Consider the following 24,388-nt stretch of genomic DNA (forward strand, 5'->3'; position numbering starts at 1 on the left):
GGATCTGGATATTAGAAAGGCTGTTGGTCCAGATGGGATCTCACCATGGGTACTGAAAGAGTGTGCAGAGGCACTTTGCTTGCCACTCTCCATAGTGTATAGTAAGTCACTAGAGACGGGAGACCTACCAGAAATATGGAAGACGGCGAATGTGGTCCCAATATACAAAAAGGGCGACAGACAAGAGGCACTGAACTACAGGCCAGTGTCCTTGACTTGTATACCATGCAAGGTGATGGAGAAGATCGTGAGAAAAAACCTGGTAACACATCTGGAGAGAAGGGACTTCGTGACAAATCGCCAACATGGATTCAGGGAGGGTAAATCTTGCCTTACAGGCTTGATAGAATTCTACGATCAGGTGACACAGATTAAGCAAGAAAGAGAGGGCTGGGCGGACTGCATTTTCTTGGATTGTCGGAAAGCCTTTGACACAGTACCGCATAAGAGGCTGGTACATATGCTGGAGAGACAGGCAGGTGTAGCTGGTAAGGTGCTCCAGTGGATAAGGGAGTATCTAAGCAATAGGAAGCAGAGAGTTACGGTGAGGGGTGAGACCTCCGATTGGCGTGAAGTCACCAGTGGAGTCCCACAGGGCTCTGTACTCGGTCCTATCTTGTTTCTGATATATGTAAATGATCTCCCGGAGGGTATCGATTCATTTCTCTCAATGTTTGCGGACGATGCTAAAATTATGAGAAGGATTAAAACAGAAGAGGACTGTTTGAGGCTTCAAGAAGACCTAGACAAGCTGAAGGAATGGTCGAACAAATGGTTGTTAGAGTTTAACCCAACCAAATGTAATGTAATGAAGATAGGTGTAGGGAGCAGGAGGCCAGATACAAGGTATCATCTGGGAGAGGAAATTCTTCAGGAGTCAGAGAAGGAAAAAGACTTGGGGGTTGATATCACGCCAGACCTGTCTCCTGCAGCACATATCAAGCGGATAACATCAGCGGCATATGCCAGGCTGGCCAACATACGAACGGCATTCAGAAACTTGTGTAAAGAATCATTCAGAACTTTGTATACCACATATGTCAGGCCAATCCTGGAGTATGCAGCCCCTGCATGGAGTCCATATCTAATCAAGGATAAGACTAAACTGGAAAAGGTTCAAAGGTTTGCCACCAGACTAGTACCCGAGCTGAGGGGTATGAGCTACGAGGAGAGACTACGGGAATTAAACCTCACTTCGCTGGAAGACAGAAGAGTTAGGGGGGACATGATCACCACATTCAAGATTCTGAAGGGGATTGATAGGGTAGATAAAGACAGTCTATTTAACACAAGGGGAACACGCACAAGGGGACACAGGTGGAAACTGAGTGCCCAAATGAGCCACAGAGATATTAGAAAGAACTTTTTTAGTGTCAGAGTGGTTGACAAATGGAATGCATTAGGGGGTGATGTGGTGGAGGCTGGCTCCATACACAGTTTCAAGTGTAGATATGACAGAGCCCGATAGGCTCAGGAATCTGTACACCTGTTGATTGACGGTTGAGAGGCGGGACCAAAGAGCCAGAGCTCAACCCCCGCAAACACAACTATGTGAGTACAACTAGGTGAGTACACACACACACACACACACACACACACACACACACAGGGAGTATCTAAGCAATAGGAAGCAGAGAGTTACGGTGAGGGGTGAGACCTCCGATTGGCGTGAAGTCACCAGTGGAGTCCCACAGGGCTCTGTACTCGGTCCTATCTTGTTTCTGATATATGTAAATGATCTCCCGGAGGGTATCGATTCATTTCTCTCAATGTTTGCGGACGATGCTAAAATTATGAGAAGGATTAAAACAGAAGAGGACTGTTTGAGGCTTCAAGAAGACCTAGACAAGCTGAAGGAATGGTCGAACAAATGGTTGTTAGAGTTTAACCCAACCAAATGTAATGTAATGAAGATAGGTGTAGGGAGCAGGAGGCCAGATACAAGGTATCATCTGGGAGAGGAAATTCTTCAGGAGTCAGAGAAGGAAAAGACTTGGGGGTTGATATCACGCCAGACCTGTCTCCTGCAGCACATATCAAGGGGATAACATCAGTGGCATATGCCAGGCTAGCCAGCATACGAACGGCATTCAGAAACTTGTGTAAAGAATCATTCAGAACTTTGTATACTACATATGTCAGGCCAATCCTGGAGTATACAGCCCCAGCATGGAGTCCATATCTAGTCAAGGATAAGACTAAACTGGAAAAGGTTCAAAGGTTTGCCACCAGACTAGTACCCGAGCTGAGAGGTATGAGCTACGAGGAGAGACTACGGGAATTAAACCTCACTTCGCTGGAAGACAGAAGAGTTAGGGGGGACATGATTACCACATTCAAGATTCTGAAGGGAATTGATAGGGTAGATAAAGACAGTCTATTTAACACAAGGGGAACACGCACAAGGGGACACAGGTGGAAACTGAGTGCCCAAATGAGCCACAGAGATATTAGAAAGAACTTTTTTAGTGTCAGAGTGGTTGACAAATGGAATGCATTAGGGGGTGATGTGGTGGAGGCTGACTCCATACACAGTTTCAAATGTAGATATGACAGAGCCCGATAGGCTCAGGAATCTGTACACCTGTTGATTGACGGTTGAGAGGCGGGACCAAAGAGCCAGAGCTCAACCCCCGCAAACACAACTAGGTGAGTACACACACACACACACACACACCCACACACACTGGACCCCCTTCATTGGACCCCCCTTCACTGGATCCCCAACCCCTCATCCCAGTGTCCTCTGAGACCCTGTTATCCACCTCACAGGTCCTCACACCCATGGAACAGCTTTCCCCACCAGCAGAACACTCACCAAGGAGGCGATTTGAGAAGGGACAGAAGAAAGTGAGCCTCAAAGCAAGGTACACTAACATAGATGGAATTACAAATAAAGCAAATGAGCTTGGAGAACGGGTACTAGAGGAAAACCCAGACATAATAGCCCTCACAGAAACAAAGCTAACGAGGACGATAACAAATGTAGTGTTCCCACAGGACTATTATGTTATGAGGAAAGAGCGGGAAGGAAGAGGTGGTGGTGGTGTACCTCTGCTGGTAAGAAAAGGCTGGGATTTTGAAGAGATGGTTATTCAGGGCTGTGAAGGTTTTAGTGACTACATAGCAGGTACCATAACAACTGGAGGGAAAAAAATTATAGTCGTAGTCATATATAATCCACACCAAATGACAGAAGACCCAGACAGGAATATGATAGAAACAACATGGCCACCATTAACATAATAGAAAGAGGAGCTTTTGTTGCTAGCAGGAATGGATCTGGACTACTAATTATGAGAGACTTCAACCATGGGAAGATAGATTGGGAGAACAGAGACACGCATGGAGGACCAGAAACATGGAGAGCTAAGCTGCTGGACATGGCAACAAGAAACTTTCTAAGCCAGCACATCAAGGAACCAACAAGAATGAGAGAAGATGAACCAGCAATGCTTGATTTGATATTTACCCTAAATGAGTGGGATATAAGGGAAGTTAAGCTGGAAGCGCCCTTGGGAATGAGTGATCACAGTGTATTGAACTTTGAGTACCTGGTAGAGCTAGTAATTATCTCCCCTAAAAAAGAACTAGGAATCAAAAGGCTGGCATACCGAAAGGGGAATTATGAACAGATGAGAAGTTTCCTAAGGGAAATACCTTGGGACACAGTCCTCAGAGATAAGTCTGTACAAGGTATGATGGACTATGTTACCCAAAAGTGTCAGGAGGCAGTAAACAGGTTCACCCCGGCCCAAAGGGAAAAATCCGAGAAGCAACAGAAGAATCCATGGTATAATAGGGCATGTATGGAAGCGAAGAAACTGAACAAAAGGGCGTGGAGGAACTTCCGGAATAACAGAACACCAGAAAGCAGAGAGAGATACCAGAGAACCAGGAATGAGTACGTCAGGGTGAGAAGAGAAGCAGAGAAAAGTTTTGAAAATGATATAGCAAACAAAGCCAAGACCGAACCAAAGCTACCCCACAGTCACATCAGAAGGAAAACAACAGTGAAGGAACAGGTATTGAAACTTAGAACAGGCGAGGACAGGTATACAGAGAATGACAAAGAGGTGTGTGAAGAACTCAACAAGAGGTTCCAGGAGGTCTTCACAATAGAACAAGGTGAGGTCACTGTGCTAGGAGAAAGGGAGGTAAACCAGGCGGCCTTGGAAGAGTTCAAAATTACGAGAGAGGAGGTCAGGAGACACCTGCTGGATCTGGATGTTAGAAAGGCTGTTGGTCCAGATGGGATCTCACCATGGGTACTGAAAGAGTGTGCAGAGGCACTTTGCTTGCCACTCTCCGTAGTGTATAGTAAGTCACTGGAGACGGGAGACCTACCAGAAATATGGAAGACGGCGAATGTGGTCCCAATACACAAAAAGGGCGACAGGCAAGAGGCACTGAACTACAAGCCAGTGTCCTTGACTTGTATACCATGCAAGGTGATGGAAAAGATCGTTAGAAAAAACCTGGTATCATATCTGGAGAAAAGGGTCTTCGTGACAAATCGCCAACATGGATTCAGGGAGGGTAAATCTTGCATGACTGGCTTAATAGAATTATACGACCAGGTGACAAAGATTAAGCAAGAAAAGAGAGGGCTGGGCAGACTGCATTTTCTTGGATTGTTGGAAAGCCTTTGATACAGTACCGCATAAGAGGCTGATACATAAGCTGGAGAGACAGGCAGGTGTAGCTGGTAAGGTGCTCCAGTGGATAAGGCAGTATGTAAGCAATAGGAAGCAGAGAGTTACGGTGAGAGTTGAGACCTCCGATTGGCGTGAAGTCACCAGTGGAGTCCCACAGGGCTCTGTACTCGGTCCTATTTTCTTTCTGATATATGTAAATGATCTCCCGGAGGGTATCGATTCATTTCTCTCAATGTTTGCGGACGATGCCAAAATTATGAAAACGAATAAGACAGAAGAGGACTGTTTGAGGCTTCAAGAAGCCCTAGACAAGCTGAAGAAATGGTCGAGTAAATGGTTGTTAGAGTTTAACCCAACCAAATGTAATGTAATGAAGATAGATGTAGGGAGCAGGAGGCCAGATACAAGGTATCATCTGGGAGAGGAAATTCTTCAGGAGTCAGAAAAAGAAAAAGACTTGGGGTTGATATCACGCCAGACCTGTCTCCTGCAGCACATATCCAGAGGATAACATCAGCGGCATGTGCCAGGCTGGCCAACATACGAACGGCATTCAGAAACTTGTGTAAAGAATCACAAACATTGATTCAGTATATATAAACAGTATACTTATTTACTGATTAATAAATAAGTAACAATAAAGATATTTTATTCAGGAAAAGTACATACAGTTGATTTACAAACATAATTTTGGATTTATACATAGCTAGTACATACAATACCTAAAGCCACTAATACTCATAGCATTTCGGGCAAGGTGTAGGGGAATAAATGCTTAGACTAAAACTTAATAGTAATCAGGATTAGGTATAAATTGTGTTGAAAGAAGGAATAAAAAAAGGGGGGTAACATAGCATAAATCAGCAATTGTACACGTTGGTGAACAAACAGCATTGTTTAAAAAATAGCAAGACATGAGTTGACATTTAGGGGGGGTAAGGTAGGTTACATGGAGTTAATTAGGTAGTACTTGGTTTTACTCTTAAACTGGTTGAGAAAGGTACATCCTTTGACATGATTCGAAAGGTCATTCCACATTCTGGGTCCCTTGATTTGTAGAGCACTTCTAGTTTGGTCACACACAGCCAAATTGTGTAACAGGAACAGGTCATGGACACAAATTTGTTCCATGCTAAATGTAGAGGAATCAGCTGAGTATTCCTCAAATAAAATAAGCTGCCTCAGCTTATAAAGTAAATAAAATAAGCATTTCTGAAATAAGTAGCTGCCTCCCCTCACTGCCTTACTTTTACATAGCCTTCCCGGCATGGTGCCTTCTTTTGATAATTATTTGTTCCACACCCAAGTTGTGTAACAGGAAGAGGTCTTGGACTCCTAATTCCCTCTCTCTTTTTTAATAGTCCATATAGTCATAATTATAGCTTTAATTATTCAATGAATAAAGTTTTGACATTTTTACCCTTCTCCTTATCTAACATCATTTGTGCAGCATATTTTTATTTTATGTCTCACCTAGATTTAATTTCAAAATAAAACCAAACTAATTAAATTAGAAATGGGTATGTACAGCTAAGGTACACCCTTACTACTAGGTGAACAGGGGAATTTGGTGATAGTAAATGATCCCATCAGGCAGGGTTCATCACCTTCTCTCAAATTTCATGTTCATCAGTGTTTATTTACTTAATAACTACTGGTATAATATCTTGTTATTATAAAACTAATTATAATATCATAAAAGACATATATTTACTTCAAGTTTCAAGCAGAGAATACATATATAACTAACATGAAGGACTCCTCTTCACAAGATTCACCAGCTATAATCTTTTGTTTACTTTCCAAAATCTTAAAATCGATCCCAGTGTTATGTAGTAGAGAAAAATTGAGTTATATCCAGATTACGTAAAGCTACGAGTGGTCGACAGTACACTTAGATGATGGACCAAACTTACGGAGGGTTTTCTTCTTAGTATAGCTACCTGAATACCGACGTAGCCGCCACGAAGGCGCTAAGAAGGAAAACATTCGTAGCTAAGAAGAAAAACATTCGTAAGTACCTTCGTGAATCTGGCCTCTAGTCGCTCACAACACGATAGATGTACACGACTCCATCAATCTCAACGAAATAGTTCGGCACCACCGTCCTTACTACCTGTTGAACATCAAAAAGCAAAAGTTTAGCTTTTGAGAGTACATGATATGAGAACACTATATTGGTAACAAAGTAAATTGGATAGAGGAACAGTGTTATGGGAAAACATATATCAGAACAAAGGTTAGAATATTCTATTGTATAGATAAACATTGTTACTCTTCTATAGATTTTACACAAAAGTAAGTGTAGTCGACCAATGATGAGAAGCAACCGCCTCGTACTTGAATCTTGATAAAAATGGTTGATATCAATTGGTTGATAATGATGATATCAATTGGTTGATTATGACTGATATCAATTGGTTGATAATGGTTGATATCAATTGATTGATATTGGTTGATTTTCAAAGTGGAAAGTACTCTAAAGAATTATAATAGATTTATTGAATTCTTTTTCTTTAAGAAAAAATGTAAATAAATCTAAATTGATCAACGAAATAGTAGAAGATTTATCTTGATGAAATTTGCATGTAATGATGTAAGCGAAGTGTTACGATCTCGACTATATCGTTGGAGTATGGAGTGGCGACATCAACGTCATCTGTGAGTCTGCACTCTAACTCCCACAGTATCGGACGCCATATGAACAACTCCATATGGTGATGACAGCCTGATACCTGCATACAGCTTCGGTTTCTTGCCTTGGCTAGACAGAGGTTGCTGTGGATGACCTCTGAGGTGGCGAATCAAGATCAGCTCCACCTACATTGTGCGATGTGCATAATGTCAACTCCCCAGTGAGTAAGTGTTACCTCCTGTTTTCACCAGTTCCATCCAATTAACTAATGACGTGTTTTTCTCCACAGAAGTGACGTGTGGGGGCGGTTTACTGAGGATGGCAGTTTACCTTGGGCAGCCAATATTCTTCCGACTTGGTCCTAGAACACGACAAAGTAAGCCGCCGCCCAATCTCCAGTGTGTGTTTACTGCAGTTTAAGTAGCATTGGAAGAGATCGGCGTACCCCGGGTCTGGCTTAGGGGAGAAACCGGACGACAGTGAGGTACCTGTGGAGAAACGCTGCTAGCTGGACGCTAGAGGCTTCTGCCAGGGGTTTGCTACCCCTCTATCGATTGTTTAAGTGGCCCCCGATCAGCGTGAGGCTGAGGTTCTTTTCCAGCAAGTGGTTAAAGTGGTTGTGGGGTATAGGCACCTCAGGATACTGTCAGTTGACTGGCCCACGTACAAGGTGAAACTCGCCAGTGTTTCACAGTACGGTTGGACGAGGTACCGGGTGAGAGAAACCCTGGGATTTGGTGAACACTGCATGTAAGCGTGTCTGAAGTCCTGCCTGAAAGGGTCTCGATGTATATAAGTATCGTACTAGTCCATTTATGTCTATTTAAGGGTTAAGTGTAAATATATTGGTGAAGGGAGCAGTGTTTTGTTCATTTCCCCCTTGTATATATATTGCAGTATCTAGCCAATTCCTTAAAAACCACTACCGACTCGGGGTCAGATACAACTAGCAGGTTCATCTATCAAGAACCCAGTTACTGGTCCATATTGACCGTAACACGAAGATATATATGTATTCCAGAAGGGGTTTTAATGCAACCACAGCACAAAGTATAAATTCACTCAAAAAAAAATCTACCACTTATCGGCAATTCATGCCTGAGCCCCTTCTTGGGTGGCTTAATCTTCATCAATCAGATGGAGTCTTGTTTCTCCATCACATTCACTCCAAATATCCATCTTTGCTGCGACCTAAGCTCCTATGGTCCAGGACCCACCTACACCATGCTGCACAGGGACTAGGTTCACCTCCCGGAGAACCTTGTTCTCTCCACCGCCGAGATATTAGCACAAATCTCCGCCACCGCCAACGTCTCACCGGCCGACATCCTGGAGACAAGAGTGTGTTCACTGCTCTTCTCCAGGAGTTAGGACCTTGAGAAGATACTCACAACCACTACTACGACCACCCTGCAAGACGCTGGCAACAACCTCGCACCACCACGACGCTACCTGGCGGACAGGATCGTGTTCACCAGGAATTTCAGCATAAGGATCATTGACAGCAACGACGACGACATCCTTGCCATCATTAACAACTAGAACCTGACGCAGACATCGGTAGCAGTCAAGACCAAATATCCAATGCCGAAGTCAACCACAAACAATCACTGAAGGTATCTTCAACACGGACATCACAGCGACACACGCCACGGACTATGGACTTAGGAGCGCCGGAATCACCATACCACCCACCCAAGTGACCAAGGTTGGGCTCAGGAATCTCTACACCAGTAGATTGACAGTTGAGAGGCGGGAACGAAGAACTAAAACCCACCCCCGCAAGCACAACTAGGTGAGTACACACACTCACACACACACACACACACACACACACACACACACACACACACACACACACACACACACACACACACACACACACACACACACACAGTGCCAAACAGATGGAAGAAGTACTAAGGAATGCTAGAAAATTACAAAGTGATGAGGATGGGAAAGTGTGGTCGTTAAGATGAGATCTTTCAAAAGAAGATAGAGAGAAGCTGAAACTGAACCTCGCCGAGGCAAAATGAGAGCAGGAATGAAAAAGAAATCAATTTTTTTTTCTACAAAGTGATAGGGTTAGGCAGGCCAGTAAAGTGGTACATAAAGGCAAACCAACAAAATCATTAGAGAAAGGGGGAGTGAAAAATAAGAAGAACAAGTTCAAGAAGTTCCAACAAACAAGTTCCAAGGGAACAAAACAAGGGAACAAGTTCCTCAAGATTGCATACACCAACATAGATGTAGTAAGATCAAAGATACTGGAGTTAAGTGATATAATACAGCTGCAGACACCAGATATTGTTGCACTCACGGAGACAAAACTTGAAGATGCTATTTTAAATGAGGTCATATTCCCAAGGGGCTACTCAATTTGGAGACGGGACAGAAAAATCAGGAAAGGCGGTGGCGTTGCTGTGCTGGTGAAAGAACACCTAAAGGTTAACGAAATAGTGACTGCCAATCCACAAGAAGTTGACATAATAGCACTAGAAATCTGCCATGAGGATGATAAACTAATGATCATAAATGCATATAGTCCACCACTAAGCAGCACATGGTCAAAGGAGCTAGATAGTAAACGAGAAGGTCTTATAACAATAATGAGAGAGAGATCATAGCGAGAGCGGATAATGATAGTTCACGACTGATGATAGTCGGCGACTTCAACTTGAAATCCATAGACTGGGAAGCATGTGAAGCTAAAACAGAAGATTTCTGAACCTGTAAATTTGTAGACATCATCCTGGAAACATTCTTGTATCAACATGTTAAACAAGCTACGAGGATGAGGGAAGGGGACGTTCCCTCGATGTTAGATTTGATATATACCAGGAAGGAGGAAGAAATATTTGACATTCAGTACCTTTCTCCCTTGGGTAAAAGTGACCATGTCTTTTTGGGAATAAAGTATGCAATGCGTTATAATCTGGAAGAAAATATGACGGTTGATGCAAATGAACCTGACTTTAGGAGAGGCCATTATGGCAACCTTAGAAAAAAATTTAGTGAGTATAATTGGACAGACTTGTTGCTAGGCAAGGAAGTGAATGAGATGTATGTCAGGTTTTGTGAAATATATGATAAAGGCACCAAAAAATTTATACCAGAACAGAGAAGCAGAACTAGGAAACAGGATTGGTTCAACAGAAAGTGCGAGAGGGTCAGAGACCAAAAGACACAAAAATGGAATCAATACAGGAAGAGGCCGAACCCCCAAACATACCAGCGATACAAAGATGCGAGAAACAACTACATAGCAGTGAGAAGAGAGGCAGAAAGAAATTTTGAAAAAGGGATTGCAGACAAATGTAAAACAGAACCAGGTCTATTCTATAAATTCATAAACAACAAATTGCAGGTAAAGGATAATATTCAGAGGATAAAAATGGGAAATAGATTCACGGAAAATGAAAAGGAAATGTGTGAAACATTAAATGAAAAGTTCCAAAGTGTGTTTGTACAAAATGAAATCTTCAGGGAACCAGATACAATAAGAATTCCAGAGAACAACATAGAGCACATAGAGGTGTCTAGAGACGAAGTGGAAAAAATGCTCAAGGAGCTAAATAAGAACAAAGCAGTTGGTCCAGATGGAGTTTCACCATGGGTTCTGAGAGAATGTGCACCTGAGCTCAGCATTCCTCTTCAACTGATTTTTCAGGCATCCCTGTTTACAGGAGTTGTAGCTGATGTGTGGAAAAAGGCTAACATAGTTCCAATCTACAAAAGTGGAAGCAGGGAAGACCCCCCTTAATTATAGACTGGTATCATTGACAAGTGTAATAGTCAAAATATTGGAAAAAATAATTAAATCTAAATGGGTAGAACACCTGGAGAGAAATGATATAATATCAGATAGACAGTATGGTTTTCGATCTGGAAGATCCTGTGTATCGAATTTACTCAGTTTCTATGATCAAGCAACAGAGATATTACAGGAAAGAGATGGTTGGGTTGACTGCATCCATCTGGACCTAAAAAAAGGCTTTCGACAGAGTTCCACATAAGAGGTTGTTCTGGAAACTGGAAAATATTGGAGGAGTGACAGGTACGCTTCTAATATGGATGAAAAATTTTCTGACTGATAGAAAAATGAGGGCTGTGATCAGAGGCAATGTATCGGACTGGAGAAATGTCACAAGTGGAGTACCACAGGGTTCAGTTCTTGCACCCGTGATGTTTATTGTCTACATAAAGGATCTACCAGTTGGTATACAGAATTATATGAACATGTTTGCTGATGATGCTAAGATAATAGGAAGGATAAGAAACTTAGATGATTGTCATGCCCTTCAAGAAGACCTGGACAAAATAAGTACATGGAGCGCCACTTGGCAAATGGAATTTAATGTTAATAAATGCCATGTTATGAAATGTGGAATAGGCTAACATAGACCCCACACAACCTATATATTATGTGAGAAATCTTTAAAGAATTCTGATAAAGAAAGAGATCTAGGGGTGGTTCTAGATAGAAAACTATCACCTGAGGACCACATAAAGAATATTATGCGAGGAGAATATGCCACGCTTTCTAACTTCAGAATTGCTTTTAAATACATGGATGGCGATATACTAAAGAAATTGTTCACGACTTTTGTTAGGCCAAAGCTAGAATATGCAGCAGTTGTGTGGTGCCCATATCTTAAGAAGCACATCAACAAACTGGAAAAGGTGCAAAGACATGCTATTAAGTGGCTCCCAGAACTGAAGGGCAAGAGCTACGAGGAGAGGTTAGAGGCATTATATATGCTAAAACTAGAAGACAGAAGAAAAAGAGGTGATATGATCACTACATACAAAATAGTAACAGGAATTGATACAATCGATAGGGAAGATTTCCTGAGACCTGGAACTTTAAGAACAAGAGGTCATAGATATAAACTAGCTAAACACAGATGCAGAAGAAATATAAGAAAATTCACTTTCGAAAACAGAGTGGTAGACGGTTGGAACAAGTTAGGTGAGAAGGTGGTGGAGGCCAAGACCGTCAGTAGTTTCAAAGCGTTATATGACAAAGAGTGCTGGGAAGACGGGACACCACGAGCGTAGCTCTCATCCTGTAACTACACTTAGGTAATTACACACATGAAGGTTGATACAATTGATAAACCTGACTTTACGAGAGGACATTATGGCAACCTTGGAAATTTTTTTAGTGAGTATAATTGGACAGACTTGCTGCTAGGCAAGGAAGTGAATGAGATGTACGTCAAGTTTTGTGAAATATATGATAAAGGCACGGAAACATATGACAAGGAAACAGGATTGGTTCAACAGAAATTGCGAGAGGGCCAGAGACCAAAAGACACAAAAATGGAATCAATACAGGAAGAGGCCAAACCCCCAAACATACCAGCGATACAAAGATGCGAGAAGCAACTACACGGCAGTGAGGAGAGAGGCAGAAAGAAATTTTGAAAAAGGGATTGCAGACAAATGTAAAACAGAACCAGGTCTATTCTACATATTCATAAACAACAAATTACAGGTAAAGGATACTATTCAAAGGTTGAAAATGGGAAATAGATTCTCGGAAAACGAAAAGGAAATGTGTAAAACATTAAACGAAAAGTTCCAAAGTGTGTTTGTACAAAAGGAAATCTTCAGGGAACCAGATACAATAAGAATTCCAGAGAACAACATAGAGCACATAGAGGTGTCTAGAGATGAAGTGGAAAAAATGCTCAAGGAGCTAAATAAGAACATAGCAGTTGGTCCAGATGGAGTTTCACCATGGGTTCTGAGAGAATGTGCACCTGAGCTCAGCATTCTACTTCAACTGATTTTTCAGGCATCCCTGTTTACAGGAGTTGTAGCTGATGTGTGGAAAAAGGCTAACATAGTTCCAATATTCAAAAATGGAAGCAGGGAAGACCCCCTTAATTATAGACCGGTATCATTGACAAGTGTAATAGTCAAAATATTGGAAAAAATAATTAAAACTAAATGGGTAGAACACCTGAAGAGAAATGATATAATATCAGACAGACAGTATGGTTTTCGATCTGGAAGATCCTGTGTATCGAATTTACTCAGTTTCTATGATCGAGCAACAGAGATATTACAGGAAAGAGATGGTTGGGCTGACTGCATCTATCTGGACCTAAAAAAGGCTTTCGACAGAGTTCCACATAAGAGGTTGTTCTGGAAACTGGAAAATATTGGAGGGGTGAAAGGTAAGCTTCTAACATGGATGAAAAATTTTCTGACTGATAGAAAAATGAGGGCAGTGATCATAGGCAATGTATCGGAATTAAGAAATGTCACAAGTGGAGTACCACAGGGTTCAGTTCTTGCACCAGTAATGTTTATTGTCTACATAAATGATCTACCAGTTGGTATACAGAATTATATGAACATGTTTGCTGATGAAGCTAAGATAATAGGAAGGATAAGAAACTTAGATGATTGTCATGCCCTTCAAGATGACCTGGACAAAATAAGTATATGGAGCACCACTTGGCAAAAGGAATTTAATGTTAATAAATGCCATGTTATGGAATGTGGAATAGGAGAACATAGGCCTCACACGACAGAAGAAAAAGAGGTGATATGATCACTACATACAAAATAGTAACAGAAATTGATAAAATCGATAGGAAAGATTTCCTGAGACCTGGAACTTTAAGAACAATAGTTCATAGATTTAAACTAGCTAAACACAGATGCCGAAGAAATATAAGAAAATTCACTTTCGCAAAAAGAGTGGTAGACGGTTGGAACAAGTTAGGTGAGAAGGTAGTGGAGGCCAAGACTGTCAGTAGTTTCAAAGCGTTATATGACAAAGAGTGCTGAGAAGACGGGACACCACGAGCGTAGCTCTCATCCTGTAACTACACTTAGATAATTAAACTTATGGTAATTACACTCACACACACACACACACACACTGAGACGTCCACAGAGACGTTAGAAAGAATTTTTTCAGTGTCAGAGTAGTTAATAAATGGAATGCACTAGGAAGTGATGTGGTGGAGGCTGACTCCATACACAGTTTCAAATGTAGATATGATAGAGCCCAGTAGGGCCAGGAATCTGTACACCAGTTGATTGACAGTTGAGAAGCGGGACCAAAGAGCCAATGCTCAACCCCCGCAAGCACAATTAGGGGAGTACGGGACGTGAGAAAGGCTGTTGACCCGGATGGAATCTCACCATGGGTACCTGGTTGATACCTGGTTGATGGGGTTCTGGAAGTTCTTCTACTCCCCAAGCCCGGCCCGAGGCCAGACTTGACTTGTGAGAGTTTGGTCCACCAGGCTGTTGCTTGGAGCGGCCCGCAGGCCCACATACCCATCACAGCCCGGTTCGTCCGGCACTCCTTGAAGGAAACAATCTAGTTTCCTCTTGAAGATGTCCACGGTTGTTCCTGCAATATTTCTGATGCTCGCTGGTAGGACGTTGAACAACCGTGGACCTCTGATGTTCATACAGTGTTCTCTGACTGTGCCCATGGCACCTCTGCTCTTCACTGGTTCTATTCTGCATTTTCTTCCATGTCGTTCACTCCAGAACGTTGTTATTTTACTGTGCAGATTTGGGACCTGTCCCTCCAGTATTTTCCATGTGTATATTATTTGGTATCTCTCTCGTCTCCTTTCTAGTGAGTACATTTGGAGAGCTTTGAGACGATCCCAGTAATTTAGATGCTTTATCTCGTCTATGCGTGCCGTATATGTTCTCTGTATTCCCTAAATTTCAGCAATCTCTCCTGCTCTGAAGGGAGAAGTGAGTACTGAGCAGTATTCAAGACTGGACAACACAAGTGATTTGAAGAGTACAACCATTGTGATGGGATCTCTGGACTTGAAGGTTCTCGTAGTCCATCCTATCATTTTTCTGGCTAACGCAATACTTGCTTGGTTATGCTCCCTAAACGTTAGGTCGTCGGACATCATTATTCCCAAATCCTTGACATGCCGTTTTCCTACTATGGGCAGATTCGACTGTGTTTTGTACCCTGTATTATGTTTAAGTTCTTAATTTTTGTCGTATCTGAGTACCTGGAATTTATCACCGTTAAACAGCATGTTATTTTCTGCTGCCCAATCGAAAACTTTGTTAATATCTGTTTGTAGTTTATCAATGTCTTCAGCAGAGGTAATTTTCATGCTGATTTTTGTATCATCTGTAAAGGATGACACGAAGCTGTGACTTGTGTTTTTGTCTATATCTGATATGAGAATAAGGAACATCAGTGGTGCAAGGACTGTACCTTGAGGTACAGAGCTTTTAACTGCGCTCGAACTCGATTTTACTTGATTGACTGTTACTCTTTGTGTTCTGTTCGACAGGAAATTGAGTACCCAGTGTCCTACTTTACCAGTTATACCCAATGATCTCATTTTGTGTGCAATCACTCCATGGGTATTGAAAGATTGTGCAGGAGCGCTCTGCTTGCCACTCTCCATAGTGTACAGTAGGTCACTGGAAACGGGAGATCTACCAGAAATATGGAAGACTGCTAATGTAGTCCCAATATACAAAAAGATCCACCAAGTCAATATCATTCAGTGTCAATTGGATTATTTAAATTTAAGTGTAGTCGTTGCCAGGAGGAGAGCGGTATGACTGGACTGTGTAACCCTATACAAACTACAGGGTCACATAACATATCTTGGGAGCACGATATTGTCGCCTTTCTGTTCACCCACAGGTGGGAGCCAGAAGAGAGGAGAGACGCACATACAAAAGAGGGAGACGGCTGCTGTGTACCACACTCACGGGCGTTAATCACCACCACCACGACCAGCCCACTACCTGGAGGTCACGGCTCCACCACCATCACCACCCCAGGGGACCCCAAGATGCAGCCCTCTCGGTCAGTCAACATTGGTCTACCCAGTGGACCCCAGGTCGTTCTGCAGACGACCCCAGACGACCCAGTAATGATGGAAGAGGAGCAACAACGACTCCAGTCTGTCCCACCAACATCGGTCTACCCAGGATGGACCCCAGGACGGACAGACCCCCAATGGACCCCAGGTCGCTTGTCTAAGACCCATGGGAGGAGGAAGAGAGAAGAAAGAAGAGAGAAGAAAGAAGAAAGAAGAAAGAAGAAAGAAGAGAGAAGAAATAGAGAGAAGAAAGAAGAGAAGATAAGACAAGCTGAGTGAGACATGATACCTAGTGTCCCTTGCTGGTGTCAGCATCATTGCATGGAGCGTAATTGCAAGACAGGATCGTTTGCCTTGACTGGCCGCCCCTCCTGCAAGCAGGTAGCTCTGTTGAGTGATTCTTCCTGTGTCATGCAGACTTGATGTGGCTGTCAGAAGTAGCTCTCTGAAGGAGGCGTGCTGGAGCAACAGGGAGGAAGAAGAGTAGGATGGGATTTCTACTGTTGGCAACTATATGAAGGTCTCGAAACTTGTAGTCCCTATAGCTGTGAAGAACCCCAATATACGTCTCTCATGGTGACTGACGTAGGGCCAATTACAGATCAGCTGGGACAACCGAATTCCACGGTCCTGTGCGCAGTTCAAGTAGTAACGGCTTTCGGGTTGACCAAGGGTTGTTGTGCGTTAACGACGGAGAAGCGACGGAGGCAGTTGTGTTGAAGAAATGTGGTACAGGATTATCTACAAGACCAAGCAGTGACGTCGCCCAGCCAGAGACAATGGACGTCTGTCTACATATTTCATTTTTTAGAGTAGGATGATGTATATTTGTTTAGCTAGGATGTATTCTTTTCGTTAATAAAGTTGTCGCACACAGCTAACTTGCTTTAGCAGTGTTGCAAAAACTTTATTTCGGGGAGAAGGGGAGATGTAACACTGTAAAAGTGTTTGGGTTAGTTTATTTAAAATATATATAGAGTACACGAGTCACAGACAAGGATCTGAGAGGCGCCAGTTGTCTGCCTGAGATCTCACACCTCTAACCGTTAATGACCCCAAGTGACCTGAGGTCAGATCATGATAATTTCACCTTGCTTCCGCTAAGCGTATAATTGGAGCCGGGTAGCCTTCAAACATGCCGACGTTTAAGGAGTGGCTTGGTAGTGCCGGAGGCTATCTACTTGTGGGCGGAGTTAGCTACTAGGTTCCCCAATATAAACTCGGAGAGCTATCCAGCATAGAGCATTAACAGACAGAACAGACAGAACGGCAGTCAGGAGAGCAGAGCAGACGGGAGGCTGTCGGCCGGCAGGGCGGGAGTCTCCGTCAACTACAAACCCCCCCCCCCCCTCTCTATTCAACTTAGACTCAGTCCTCGGTGAGTGAACATTAAGGTGACTTGGTCGTGTTTACATATGTTGTGTGATGATCAGGGGCAGTCAAGTTGTAGGGTTCTCGAATTCTTGGATAATGACTCTCTTTAACATTTTAATTGAATTGCTACATTATGATACTTCATGTGAAATATAATTATGAATTTATTATTTAAATTGTGTTTAACTTTGTTCCCTAGAGCTTTGAGTTGAGGATTTGAGAAAGCCTCTGTGGTTACTGGGTTCATGATATAAATGAGTACATGTTTGGAGTTGATACATGGTACAGAGGGAACATACTAATAATGAACTCATGATAACATCCTTTGAGAATTTTGTGATACAGGCAAGTTCCATTCCTTGTCTTGTATGTAATGATCATGAATGGATGGTGGCAGCATTTCGTCTTCTACTATCTACTCTTCTACTTCTACTATCTACTCTTTTACTTCTACCTATCTACACCTCTCCCTCCACCCATCTCTAAACTCTCACTTTCAACTAATGACCCTTCTCGCTCCTCCCACCTCCCTACCTCTTACCCCAAACCCTCACTAATTACTTCACTATTCATTTCTTTCCTTTCGTTTCCTCTTATACGTTTGTGGCAATGATCCTGTATTCTAGAGTTCTCTCTAGAGTTTCGGGTAGCTGATCCAGTTACGACGCCTTGTAGTCTTAGCACCTAGGTAGTCAAATACCTAGGTTACAAGGTGTTGAACGAGAGAGGTTGCCTTAGGAACTCTGGAGGTGCTCTAGAATAGTTAGCTAACTGAGGACGGAATAACGGACTAGAGAGAGCTGTTTCCCCCGGCCTCGTTAGTTAACTGGGGGGTGGAATAAAGGACTAGATAGAGTTATTTCCCCCACCCCCCGTTACACCCTTCAAGATGACCTGGACAAAATAAGTATATGGAGCACCACTTGGCAAAAGGAATTTAATGTTAATAAATGCCATGTTATGGAATGTGGAATAGGAGAACATAGGCCTCACACGACAGAAGAAAAAGAGGTGATATGATCACTACATACAAAATAGTAACAGAAATTGATAAAATCGATAGGAAAGATTTCCTGAGACCTGGAACTTTAAGAACAATAGTTCATAGATTTAAACTAGCTAAACACAGATGCCGAAGAAATATAAGAAAATTCACTTTCGCAAAAAGAGTGGTAGACGGTTGGAACAAGTTAGGTGAGAAGGTAGTGGAGGCCAAGACTGTCAGTAGTTTCAAAGCGTTATATGACAAAGAGTGCTGAGAAGACGGGACACCACGAGCGTAGCTCTCATCCTGTAACTACACTTAGATAATTAAACTTATGGTAATTACACTCACACACACACACACACACACTGAGACGTCCACAGAGACGTTAGAAAGAATTTTTTCAGTGTCAGAGTAGTTAATAAATGGAATGCACTAGGAAGTGATGTGGTGGAGGCTGACTCCATACACAGTTTCAAATGTAGATATGATAGAGCCCAGTAGGGCCAGGAATCTGTACACCAGTTGATTGACAGTTGAGAAGCGGGACCAAAGAGCCAATGCTCAACCCCCGCAAGCACAATTAGGGGAGTACGGGACGTGAGAAAGGCTGTTGACCCGGATGGAATCTCACCATGGGTACCTGGTTGATACCTGGTTGATGGGGTTCTGGAAGTTCTTCTACTCCCCAAGCCCGGCCCGAGGCCAGACTTGACTTGTGAGAGTTTGGTCCACCAGGCTGTTGCTTGGAGCGGCCCGCAGGCCCACATACCCATCACAGCCCGGTTCGTCCGGCACTCCTTGAAGGAAACAATCTAGTTTCCTCTTGAAGATGTCCACGGTTGTTCCTGCAATATTTCTGATGCTCGCTGGTAGGACGTTGAACAACCGTGGACCTCTGATGTTCATACAGTGTTCTCTGACTGTGCCCATGGCACCTCTGCTCTTCACTGGTTCTATTCTGCATTTTCTTCCATGTCGTTCACTCCAGAACGTTGTTATTTTACTGTGCAGATTTGGGACCTGTCCCTCCAGTATTTTCCATGTGTATATTATTTGGTATCTCTCTCGTCTCCTTTCTAGTGAGTACATTTGGAGAGCTTTGAGACGATCCCAGTAATTTAGATGCTTTATCTCGTCTATGCGTGCCGTATATGTTCTCTGTATTCCCTAAATTTCAGCAATCTCTCCTGCTCTGAAGGGAGAAGTGAGTACTGAGCAGTATTCAAGACCGGACAACACAAGTGATTTGAAGAGTACAACCATTGTGATGGGATCTCTGGACTTGAAGGTTCTCGTAGTCCATCCTATCATTTTTCTGGCTAACGCAATACTTGCTTGGTTATGCTCCCTAAACGTTAGGTCGTCGGACATCATTATTCCCAAATCCTTGACATGCCGTTTTCCTACTATGGGCAGATTCGACTGTGTTTTGTACCCTGTATTATGTTTAAGTTCTTAATTTTTGTCGTATCTGAGTACCTGGAATTTATCACCGTTAAACAGCATGTTATTTTCTGCTGCCCAATCGAAAACTTTGTTAATATCTGTTTGTAGTTTATCAATGTCTTCAGCAGAGGTAATTTTCATGCTGATTTTTGTATCATCTGTAAAGGATGACACGAAGCTGTGACTTGTGTTTTTGTCTATATCTGATATGAGAATAAGGAACATCAGTGGTGCAAGGACTGTACCTTGAGGTACAGAGCTTTTAACTGCGCTCGAACTCGATTTTACTTGATTGACTGTTACTCTTTGTGTTCTGTTCGACAGGAAATTGAGTACCCAGTGTCCTACTTTACCAGTTATACCCAATGATCTCATTTTGTGTGCAATCACTCCATGGGTATTGAAAGATTGTGCAGGAGCGCTCTGCTTGCCACTCTCCATAGTGTACAGTAGGTCACTGGAAACGGGAGATCTACCAGAAATATGGAAGACTGCTAATGTAGTCCCAATATACAAAAAGGGGTGACAGACAAGAGGCACTGAACTACAGGCCAGTGTTCTTAACTTGTATACCATGCAAGGTGAAGGAGAAGATCGTGAGAAAACACCTAGTAACACATATGGAGAGAAGGGACTCCGTGACAACCCATCAACATGGGTTCACAGAGGGTAAATCTTGCCTTACAGGCTTAATATTATTCTACGATCAGGTGACTAAGATTAAGCAAGACAGAGAAGGATGAGCGGACTGCATTTTTTTTTATTGTTGGAAAGCCTTTGACACAGTACCCCATAAAAGGCTGATGCATAAACTGTAGAAACAGACAGGAATAACTGGTAGGGCGCTCCAGTGGATAAGGGAGTACCTAAGTGATAGGAAGCAGAGAGTTACAGTGAGAGGTGAGACCTCAGATTGGCGTGAAGTCACCAGTGGAGTACCACAGGGCTCTGTACTCGGACCTATCCTGTTTCTGATATACGTAAATGATCTCCCAGAGGGCATAGACTCATTCCTCTCAATGTTTGCTGACGACGCCAAAATTATGAGAAGGATTTAGATAAAGGACAGCTTGAGGCTCCAAGAAGACCTGGACAAGCTGCAGGAATGGTCAAACAAATGGTTGTTAGAGTTTAACACAAGCAAATGCAATGTAATGAAGATAGGTGTAGGGAGCAAGAGACCAGATACAAGGTGTCATTTGGGAGATGAAATCCTTCAAGAGTCTGAGAGAGAGAAAGACCTGTGAGTTGATATCACGCCAGATCTGTCCCCTGAAGCTCATATCAAGAGGATAACATCAGCGGCATATGCCAAGTTGGCTAACATAAGGAGGGCCTTTAGAAACCTATGTAAGGAATCTTCCAGAACTTTGTACACCACATATGTCAGACCAATCCTGGAGTATGCGGCTCCAGCATGGAGTCCATATCTAGTCAAGCATAAGACTAAACTGGAAAAGGTTCAAAGGTTTGCCACCAGACTAGTACCCGAACTGAGGGGTATGAGCTACGAGGAGAGACTACGGGAATTAAACCTCACGTCACTGGGAGACAGAAGAGTTAGAGGGGACATGATCACCACATACAAGATTCTGAGAGGAATTGATAGGGTAGATAAAGACAGGCTATTTGCCACAAGGGGCACACGCACTAGGGGACACAGGTGGAAACTGAGTGCCCAAATGAGCCATAGAGACGTTAGAAAGAATTTTTTCAGTGTCAGAGTAGTAGACAAATGGAATGCATTAGGAAGTGATGTGGTGGAGGCTGACTCCATACACAGCTTCAAGTGTAGATATGATAGAGCCCAGTAGGCTCAGGAATCTGTACACCAGTTGATTGACAGTTGAGAGGCGGGACCAAAGAGCCAAAGCTCAATCCCTGCAAGCACAACTAGGTAAGTAAAACTAGGAAAGTACACTTTCTTTTTTTACTGAGTTCCACACACACTTCTTTGTCATTTGCAGACAGATTCACTACAAACGAAAAAGAAGTGTGCGAGGAACTCAATATGAAATTCCAGGAAGTCTTCACATAAGCGCTAGAGGAAGTTCCAGAGATAAGATAAGGAATAGTTAACCAGGCACAACTAGAGGAATTTGAGATTACCAGTGAGGGATGTAAGGAAGCTTATGCTAGAGTTGGATGTGATAGAGGCTATAGGCCCAGATTGAATATCGCCATGGATACTAAAGGAAGAAGCAGAAGCATTGTGCCTGCCACTTTCCATGTTTTTTTTTTTTTTGCAGGGATATTCCTGCACGGGCCCTAAGCCTTTAGCTGGCCCACTAAGTGTTGCTTGTTTCTGTTTTACTTGGGCGGAGTATGAGTATTTATGACTCGTAAGGTCGCTTCAGTAAGATTTTGCATAGGTGTTTAACAACTTCTTTTGCTCTTTTGAATCTAAGTTGAAATGTTAGTGGGTTTGTAACTGTGCACTGTGTTAGATAATGTTCCAGTGGTCTGTCGGGCATTTCTCCACAGTGCTGACATTTCCTCTCATCTTCCGGAGCCTGTAAGCCTATTTTTCATGCACATGGATATTCAAGCCTGATGCGATGTAAATGTACAACAAATCACTGGTAACAGGTGAACTGCCAGAAATTTGGAAGTCGGCAAACGTAGTCCCGATATACAAGAAGCGGGTATAGACAGGAGGCACTCAACTACAGGCCAGTGTCCCTAATTTGCATACCATGCAAGTTATAGGAAAAAGTTGTGCGAAAAAGCTAGTGGAACATTTGGAGTGAAGGAACTTTGTGACACAACACCAACATGGTTTCAGGGATGGCATATCATGCCTCACTGGATTAATTGAATTCTACGATCAGGCAACAAGAATCAGGCAAGAAAGAGAGGGGTGGGCAGACTGCATATTTTTGGATTGCCAGAAAGCCTTTGACACAGTACCACACCCTAGACTAGTGTGAAAGCTGGAGATGCAGGCATGAGTGAAAGAGAAGGTACTCCATTGGATAAGGGAGAACCTAAGTAACAGAAGACAGTGAGTCATTGAGGGGTGAGGCCTCAGACTGGCGAGACGTCACCAGTGCAATTCCGCAGGGTTCAGTCATTCGACCCATACTGTTTCTGATAGATGTAAATGATCTACCAGAGGGACTGGCGAGACGTCACCAGTGCAGTCCCGCAGGGTTTAGTCATTGGACCCATACTGTTTCTGATAGATGTAAATGATCTACCAGAGAGAATAGAATCATTCCACTCATTGTTTGCTGAAGATGCAAAAACTATGAGGAGGATTAAGACGTAGGAAGATAGTATGAGGCTATAAAATGACCTAGACAGACTGAATGAATGGTCCAACAAATGACTACTAAAGTTCAACCCGAGTAAATGTAAGGTCATGAAACTAGGTAGTGGAAACAGGAGGCCAGACACAGGATACAGAATGGGAGATGAAGTCCTTCATGAAACGAACAGAGAGAAAGATCTAGGAGTTGATATCACACCACCAGCATGGGTTAAGAGATGCTAAATCGTGCCTCACAGGTTTAATAGAATTCTATGACCAAGTAATATGTATCTAATATATGTAAACGATCTTCCAGAGGGTATAGACTCATTTTTCTCAATATTTGCTGATGATGCAGAAATATGAGAAGAATCAAGAGAGATGATGATAGACAGAGACTACAGGGCGACCTGGACAAACTGGAGGAATGGTCTAGAAAATGGCTACTAAAGTTCAACTCAGAAAATTGTAAAGTAATGAAATTAGGCGAAGGGAACAGAAGGATGAATACTAGGTACCATCTGGGAGGTGAAATCCTGCAAGAGTCAAATAGAGAGAAAGATCTGGGGGTTGATATCACACCGAACCTGTCCCCAGAGGCCCACATTAAAAGGATATCATCAGCGACATATGCTAGACTGGCCAGCAAAAGAACTGCCTTCAGAAACTTGTGTGTGGAATCGTTCAGGACCCTGTATACCATTTATGTCAGACCAATCCTGGAATATACAGCTCCATCTTGGAGTCCATACATCATATCATTAAACAGAAGACAAATGTAGAGAAGATTCAGCTGTATACCAACAGACTTGTCCCGGAACTGAGAGGTATGAGCTACAAAGAAAGGTTAAAGGAGCTGAAACTCACGTCCCTGAAAGACAGAAGAGTAAGGGGGAGACATGATAACCACCAACAAAATTATCAGGAGAATTGACATTGTGGACAAAGACACACTCTTTAGCACAGGTGAACACGAAAAAGGGGACACAGGTGGAAACTTAGTACCCAAATGAGCCAAAGAGATATTTTTTTTTTTCAGTGTCAGAGTAGTTAACAAATTGAATGCAGTAGGAAGTGATGCGATGAAGGCAGACTCCATACACAGTTTCAAATGTAGATATAATAGAGCCCAGTAGGCTCGGGAATCTGTACACCAGTTGATTGACGGTTGAGAGGTGGGACCAA

The 24,388-nt window shown here is 42.8% G+C and overlaps 1 protein-coding gene across 4 annotated transcripts in view; it reads right to left on the reverse strand.

The window, feature by feature from the left end:
* Positions 1–5,290: 5,290 nt before the first annotated feature.
* LOC138372410 (methyltransferase-like protein 27) overlaps positions 5,291–24,388 on the reverse strand; it is a 222,129-nt gene continuing 203,031 nt past the window's right edge. For 3 of the 4 annotated variants that reach the window (XM_069337889.1, XM_069337887.1, XM_069337888.1), the window contains one exon: positions 5,291–6,774. In XM_069337889.1, coding sequence (XP_069193990.1) covers positions 6,697–6,774 — 78 coding nt within the window. In that variant the 3' untranslated portion in view covers positions 5,291–6,696. The remainder of the gene's footprint in view (positions 6,775–24,388) is intronic. The other variant, XR_011230852.1, reaches the window with a different exon arrangement.

The sequence above is a fragment of the Procambarus clarkii genome, chromosome 38 (genome assembly GCF_040958095.1).
Source record: "Procambarus clarkii isolate CNS0578487 chromosome 38, FALCON_Pclarkii_2.0, whole genome shotgun sequence".
NCBI lineage: Eukaryota > Metazoa > Arthropoda > Malacostraca > Decapoda > Cambaridae > Procambarus > Procambarus clarkii.